The 8,483-nt window shown below is 44.1% G+C and overlaps 1 protein-coding gene across 1 annotated transcript; it reads right to left on the minus strand.

Annotated features, from left to right (window-relative positions):
• Nucleotides 1-243: 243 nt before the first annotated feature.
• EMC6 (ER membrane protein complex subunit 6) lies at nt 244-8,286 on the minus strand. The gene is made up of 2 exons (XM_026688507.2): nt 8,148-8,286; nt 244-1,024 (listed from the first exon to the last, which is right to left on the minus strand). Exon 2 carries the CDS (start codon nt 969-971, stop codon nt 639-641), a length of 333 nt encoding a protein of 110 aa, XP_026544292.1. The 5' UTR covers nt 972-1,024; nt 8,148-8,286; the 3' UTR covers nt 244-638.
• Between the last annotated feature and the right edge of the window lie 197 nt (nt 8,287-8,483).

The following is an 8,483-nucleotide window of genomic DNA, read 5'->3' on the forward strand; positions in this document are numbered from 1 at the left end:
CCTCTGGAGTCTGGGCAGAGCAAATATGCCCCCCCCCCAGTGCAGGAGGCCAACTAGGCCACACCCACCATGGCCATGTCCACCCAGCAACGGGGCAGAGGAACCCCTTGCTAAAAAACTTTTTGAATCCCACCCCTGTACCTACCCCTTACAGCCTGCCTGTAAACAAGGCTGTGAAAACTCTTGGTTTTCCTTCTGAAGTCTTTTCAATCAAGGTGCACACAAAACCGCTCAAGCACGGGATTATTGATATAGATATTATTATTATTTTTTTCCTCTCCAAAATAGTAGATCTGGTTACACAAGCAATGAAAGTCTCCAAAAGAGTCGGGCTAAGGGGGGTTAAGGACAGAGTTCTAGCAGCTTGGTGGCGAGAAAAGATAAACCGAGAAGAATTGGGACGTCCCTCCGGACATGGAGGATGGGTTATTTACAAGCCATTTTTTAAAATCTGAAGGGTGGGGGGGGCAGCGTTTCACATTCTGTTTCATGAGCAGGCTTGCCTTTCTGACGTATGTTAGGGAGCGTGTGTGAAGAGTGCAAGCAATGGGCCAGGATCCCCGGCTCTAGGGCAACCGAGAGGAGCGGGCTTGTCTCTCCTCAGAGCTTGTTCTGACTAGGATGCCTCCTTCCTCCACCTAGTAAACGTGTACCATGCCATAGAGGAAAGTCCAGAAGAGAATATATGTGAATAACCCCCCGATCAGTCCTCCGGTAAAGAGAGGCCTCCGGGATTTAAAATATTTGCTCCATCGCCGCCCGGCTTTGAGCACCAGAAGCACGGAGAGTAAGACGGAGGCCAGGAAGTAGAAGATGAAGCCGTAGAGGCCGTTGAGGCCGAGAATGCCGGCGGTGGCTCCTGAGAGAGCGGAGACGGACGTCCTGCAATAATCCAGGATGGCTGCATTTCCCCGGACAGCCGCTTCGCTGATGAACTGGGGGCCTTCGCGTTTGGCCACCACTGCGGCCATGGCTTCTTCGGCGGGGAGCGGTGGGTGGGGCAGCTCTTTCCTTTCAGGGCTTTCTGCAAGGGAGAAATGGAAATCATTCAGATATTTTTACAATACTAGACAACACAGTATCAACGGTAGAGACCTTCAAATTTCTAGGCTCTTATCATATCACAAGATCTAAAATGGACACCTAACATCCCAAAACGTCATCAAAAAAGCACAACAAAGAATGTTCTTTCTGCACCAACTCAGGAAGCTCTAACTGCCCAAAAGGAACAGCTGATCCAGTTCTACAGAGGAAGGATGGAGTCTGTCATCTGCACTTCTACAACTGTCTGGTTTGGTCCTGCAACCCAACAGGACACAGACTCCAGAGAGGAATTAGGACTGCAGAGAAAACAATTGCTACCAACCTGCCTTCCATGGAGGACCTGTATCCTGCACGAGTCAAAAAGAGGGCTGTGAAAATATCTACACACCCCTCACAACCTGTTTCAACTCCTTCCCTCAAAACGATGCTATAGGGCACTGCACACCAGAACTAGACACAAGAACAGTTTTTTCCAAAAAGCCACCCTTCTGCTAAACAAATAATTCCCTTAACACTGTTCAACTATTACAAAGTCTGCATTGCTATTGCTATTAATCTTCACGTCACTCCTTATCACCCATCCCCTCCCACTTGTGACTGTATGACTAACTTTGTCGCTTGTATCCTTACAATTTATATTGACTGTTTCCTAGTATGATTTGATTACTTATTGTACCCTATGACTATTATTAACTGTTGTACCTGATGATTCTTGACTCTTGACAAATGTATCTTTTTTTTAGGTACACTGAGAGCATTTGCACCAAGACAAATTTCTTATATGTCCAATCACACTTGGCCAATAAAGAATTCTATTCTATATGCAGATTTGTTTCTTGGAAACCCAAAAGACCGTCCTTCCAGAGAGCCAGGTTAACAAATGAGAAACAGATTTTACTGATCTATTAAAGAGATCAAGGTGGCAAACATATCGAACACACCATTTTCCTGTTTTCCCTGCAACTACAACCCTAGGTTGGTCTAACAGAGTGTGACTGGCCCAAGGTTACCCAGCTAACTTTAATGCTTAAGGAGGGACTAAAACTCACTGTGTCCTGGTGATTGGCCCAAAGTCATGCAACCATCATTCATGGCTAAGGCTGGACTAGAACTCACCATCTCCCACTTCATAGCCTGGTGTTTTAAGCACTAGACCAAAGTAGCTCTCAAAATAATAAGAAACACAGCCCTACAATGAATAGCAAGCCACTTAAAAGAACTCACCTGTAAAATAACATGTGAATTTGTTTTTGAAGTAAAAAAAAAGACCTCTTTTGAAGTAGAAGACACAATTATAAATAAAACAGGAAGGAGAAGAAATCTTTGAGCTGCTTCAAGCTCAGTGAAAGACAAATTATATATTCATTCAATTTTAAAAACCACCTATCTCAGCCAAGTGACTCTGGGAGGTTTACACTTCTAAAACCACAGAACAGTTAAAATGACGAAAACCATCCAGAGAATATGACCAATAACCCAATATTTAACAAAAAGATTTAAACTTGACTTCTTTATCAGGAGAGAAACATTTTATGGGGTTTTGAAGGAAACTGGATTTTTTAAAATTTCTATCTCATGGCACCCTGAATAATTATTTTGTGCTGTGTTTCTACCCAAAAGTCAGTTTTAGAAGTTCAGGGCTGAGCCATTCTTTACACAGTAGTGTTTTCTATGTTGTCTGCTATACCTACCAAATCCTTTTTGACTGAAACAAGAACAAACAACAAGGCTATAAGATACCAGGGCCTGTCCATACACTTTATGAACAGATTAGATTATGAACCAGGGAGACCATGTCCTTTTGTGAACTCATGCAGTCTTTACTCTTTTGCAAAACAATATTCTATAGGCCAGCAATATTCCTGCCTCTTACAACAGTGAAAAGACTACAAGTAATCCTTGACTTATCACAGTTCATTTACTGACCGTTCAAAGTTACAGCGGCACTAAAATGTTTGACTTATGACCATTTTGCACACTTACGACCATTGTGGCATCCCCATGGTGTGATCAAAATTCAGATGCTTGGCCATTGGTTCATATTTATGACTGCTGCTGTACCCTAAGATCATGTGGTCTCCCTTTTGCAACCTTCTGACAAACAAAATCAACGGGAAGCCAGATTCACTCAGCAACCGGGGTACTAACTTAAAAGTTCCAGTGATTCACTGAACAATTGTGGCAAGAAAAGTTGTACAACGGGGTAAAAACTCTGTTAGGGATATACACCCTAGCAGAATCTGCACGTAGTCAGGCAGGCAGGCAAATATGTGAGACAAACGTTTTTGTAGCTTACACTCAGTAAAACAGATACACTGTGCTAGTTAAATAGTTTATTCCAGTAAAGAGTTTTAGCATAGTCAAACAGTCCATATATCATACACTAGTTCAGTCCGCCCGGGATTAATCAGTTGCAAAGTCCAATGTCGAAAAAGAGGTCAGTAAACTTACAATATCAGTCCAGTAATATATCTCTTCGCAGTAGAGATATGAAGAAGTAAAACCTCTTTTCTTCCTTCAGCAACAGCAGAGAACACGCAGTTAACAATCCATCATCGTCAGCAAGCAATCCAGTAAGCCAGCAATCAATCCAGTTCTCTTGCTCCCTCTTATGGCGATTTACAGCCGCACCCAAAATTACATGCTTTGCAGTTAAAGTGACACACACTTAAATTCACTATCATAGTTTATATATATTATTTTACCCAAACTACGTTAGGTAACCATGTTATTCCTAACAAACTCACTTAACAAATGCCTCACTTAACAACAGAAATATGGGGCTCAGTTGTAGTCGTAAGTCGAGGACTACCTGTGTACACATTTTGCATAATTACTCAACTCTGGCACTTAGACAACCATCCTGACATTAGGCAGTTAATGGAAACATCGTGCTTTCAGTCCCAAAGGTGCTTTTTTCAAGAGGCAACAGGACTTTCTGGTTTTTCTTGGAAGACATTTCACTTCTCATCCAAGAAGCTTCTTCAGCTCTGATAGAATGATGGTGAATGTAAGGATTTCATTCAGACAATCCCCACCATCCAGGTCAGAGCTGAAGAAGCTTCTTGGATGAGAAGTGAAAAGTCTTCAAAGAAAAACCAGAAAGTCCTGTTGCCTCTTGAAAAAAGCACCTTTGGGACAACCAAGATCTGGATGACTGAGAATCTCCATGGATATCATGCTTTCAGCTGAAAAGCTACAGCTACAATTTAAAAGGATTGGTTCAATCGATGTCCTAATATTATGGTTCCTGTTTGCTTTAATTTAGGATGGACTGCGGTAACATAACATGTTCTGAGTGGGACTTTATGTCAACCTTCTAACTACAGTAGAGAACAGATGAAGCAACCAATTCCCTTATGTCCTTGGCTTACAGCCATTCATTTAGTGAATGTTCAAAGTTACAACAGCACAAAGTGGCTTATGACTGCTTTTCACATTTACAACGGTTGCAGCAGCCCCGTGGCTCACGTGATCAAAATTCAGATGCTTGGCAACTGGCATGTATTTATGACAGTTGCAGTGTCCCGGAGTCTTGCAATGCCCTTTTGGGACCTTGTGACAAGCAAAACCAGACGAAGCCAGTTGCTAAGTGAAACAATTATGTTACTAACTTAACAGCACTGATTCACTTAAGCAAGAATAGATGTGATGACCCCGGAGCGTGGCAGGAAGGCAACACAGCCAGAGAACAGGTACGAGTCCCTTTATTTGCTCCAACTTTGCTCCCAACATCCTGTTTACTCTCCAGCTGGGAGAAAAGCTCTCCCACGAACCTGCAACAGCCTCTGGCTGCAGATACTCCAGTCCAAACACTGTAAGCAGAATGACTGCAATCACTCCAGCAGAACAAGATAGCGAAGAATCACCTCAATAATTCCAGCAAGGCTAGATTCAAACAGCAATAATTACGGCAATAATTCAAACAGCCAGGAGGAATGCCAGGAATGCGGGCCACAACTCTCAACACTAGATGAATTCAGCGTTTGTTCCCGACAAACGCCCCTCCCAACTGCCTCTCCTTTAAACTCCATCCTCAGGTGTGCTTTGTGAAGGGTATCGGGGGCCCTTTCCTTCCTTGTAAGTCACACAACCCACATTGCTTTCTTCTGCGCACCCTAGAATGAAGAGGGGGTGGGCCCTGGTCTTCATCTGAACCCCTCTCCCCTGCTGTGCCCAGCCTGACTCTGCCCTTCCCCAGTTTTCTACACAGCCAACAGAGCCACTTTCCTGCTCTTTTGTCAGCTGTTCGTCTTCCCCCTCAAATTCAGACTCCGATGGGGGCATGACAATAGAGTAAAAAGAGTTGGAAGGGACCACCTTGGGTTCAAATTGTGGTCATAAGTTGAAGGATACCTGTAATGGGGCTTAAAATCCAGACGAACTTCTGTCTCACTGTAAGTTTTTCAGGTAGTTGCCCTCTCTCTTTTGATTTAGCTTCTAACTGGCCATTACTTTCAGTAACAAACAAAAATAAAAAAGATAAATCAATACAGGTAACCCTCAACTCACAGCCACTGTTTATAAGAGCCTAATCTTTCCTTATGGTCCAGACACTTTTTCTGGTTTTGTGTGGTCATACAGCACATAAACTACCCTGTTTCTCCAACAATACGGCCTCCCCCAATAGGAAATCCCAGCATGTTTTATAGGCATGAAATGAAATTAAGCCCCTCCCCCAAATTAAGGCCTATATTAAAACATGCGAAATGGGGGAATGGTGGTGGGGCTTGCCGTTAGGAAATACTTTTGTTGCACACCCGGATATGGTGCTACCTGCGTTGACCCATACGAAGTGCCCCACCAACGCCGAGGTCAACATCCAAGCTGTCGCTGCCCGTCCGCCCAAAGATGCAAGGGGGGAATTAAGTCACCCCGAAAAGACGGCCTAGCCATTTTTTCGGGCTCAAAAAAAAAAAAAAGACCCGGCCTTATTATATGAGAAACACGGTACTAGGGGGTGCTGACAAATTTATTTATTTGTCAGATCCCAACAGTGCTGCTGACAGGTGGAAGTTCAACAGGGCTGCTTCATGCCAACTCAATGCAGTCTCAGGTATTCCTTATACAAGTAGTCCACAAGGTACAGCAGTTCACTTAGCGACCGTTTCAAATTACAACGGCACTGAAAAAAATGACTTATGACCAATATGCTGCATCTCCATGGCTACGAGATTTATACTCGTGCTGCTTGGCAGCTTATTCATATTTACGGCGGTCACAGTGTCCCAGGGTCGTATGATCCCCTTTTGCGACTTTCAGATAAGCAAAGAATAGGGAAGCCAAATTCATTTAACAACTGAGTTACTAATTTACTGTTAGCCTCCAAGTATCCTTCTTTTGCTTGTCTTTTCTGGCTGCCATAGATGGAATCCTAAGTTGCATTAACAGAGGGATACAATCAAGATCAAGGGAGGGACTAATGCCACTCTATAAAGCCTTAGTAAGGCCACACCTAGAGTACTGCATCCAGTTTTGGTCACCACACTATAAAAAAGATGTTGGGACTCTAGAAAAAGTGCAGAGAAGAGCAACCAGGATGATGAGGCGACTGGAGACTAAAACATACGATGAACGGTTGCAGGAACTGTGCATGGCTAGCCTAGGGAAGAGAAGGATCAGGGGAGACAGGATAGCATCTTCCAATATTTGAGGGGCTGCCACAGAGGAAGGGGGTGGTGGTCAAGCTATTTTCCAAAGCACCCAAAGATCAGACAAGGAATAATGGATGGAAACTGAACAAGAAGAGATTCAACCTGGAAATAAGGAGAAATTTTCTGACAGAGAGAACAATCAACCCATGGAACAGAAGTTATGGGAGCTTCATCACTTGAGACTTTCAAGAAGAGACTGGACTGCCATCTGTCAGCAATGGTGTAGTAGAGTCTCTTGCTTGGGCAGGGGGTTGGACTAGATGATCTATAAGGTCCCTTCCAATTCTGATTATTTGTTATCTGTAAACGGGGAGGGAAGAATAATTGGGCCTCGTGGGGGGAAGGGTGCTGGAGGATGAAGCTGGTGAATTGTAAAATAGTTGGGATAGTTTCTTGATTATGCTTACTGTGCAGATGTAGCCTCTTATCTGTTCAGGCCAAGGTCAACCGTCTTTGCATACCAGATGTGTGAAACGCCACATGAAGATGCACCCACACAACATTATACACATCTCAGATTGGATGGCCAGTTTGAACTATTGGGGGTGGGAATATGGGTAACTTTCTATATGTGATTTTTGTGCCTATTGCCTCAGATCTTGTATTTCTTCTGATGCTACCGCTTCAATTTTCAATAAAAGTCCTTTTCTCTATAACAATGGAGTCTAAGGTTTTCTTTCTTGGATTTTGAATGGAGCTTCACCTGACATTTATTTACCAACTGCAGTGATTCTCTTCATCATGGTGGCTGGAAAGGTTGTAAAATGGGCCAGAACTCACTTAACAATGATCTCACCTCACAACAGAAATTTTGGTTGTGGCCGTAAGTTGAGGACTACCTGTATTGCAAATGGTGATCACCTGACACTGCAAGCTTCATAAATACATGCTGGTTGCCCACTACCCAAATTCTGATCATGTGACAGCAGGAAGGCTGCGATGAATCATTAAGTGTGAGGACTGATTATAAGTCACTTTTTTCAGTGCCATCATAACATTGAGCGGTCATTGAACAAATGGTTGTATGTCGAGTCTCTCTTGCTTACCCAAGATCGTCTCTCCAAAGACAGATTCACTTAACAACTGTGTGACTCACTTAGCAACTGCAGGGATTCGCTTAATAACAGTGGCAACAACGGTTGTAAAATGGAGCAAAACTCACTTAAACTGCCTCACTTAGCGACATAAATTCTGGGCTCCATTGGGGACGTAAGTTGAGGGCTACCCGTCCAGTAGCAGAAAATGCAAAGGGTACATTAAATATCTTATTTAAAGGCAGAAAAGGCACCCCCCCCCCCTTTTAAGGCCCCTGTAGTGACGTCACACACGTGAGAAAGTTCTCAGCAACGACCTCAAAAAACCGACCCTCTTCATAGAAATTTTAAAAATACCAGGCAAGTTTCTTAAGTCTCTTTTTCCCTACCGACTTAAACCCAAACCCACTCTTACCTCGCTAATGTATTTTTCTCCCCTCAGCTGTCGCCCAACCACTTTCGCCTCCTCCGACCTCACCGCAAAGAGGGAGATGCCGCCATCTTGGAACAGAAAAGGATTCTGGGAGCGACGGCGTTCCCACGCACGCACACGACGTCGCACAGGCCGCTCCTTCTCCGCGCGTCTTCCATAGATAGAGCTTGGGGCGGACCCTTCGGCAAAAAGGCCGCTTGAGGCAGGGAGGCCACAGAGACGGAGGCCTGAGCGCCCCGCTCCTTCTCCGCGCGTCTTCCATAGATAGAGCTTGGCGGACCCTTCGGCAAAAGGCCGCTTGGCAGGAGGCCATAGAGA

The sequence above is a fragment of the Notechis scutatus genome, chromosome 1 (assembly GCF_049901735.1).
Source record: "Notechis scutatus isolate UNSWTSFEM ecotype Mainland chromosome 1, rNotScu1.2, whole genome shotgun sequence".
Lineage (NCBI taxonomy): Eukaryota > Metazoa > Chordata > Lepidosauria > Squamata > Elapidae > Notechis > Notechis scutatus.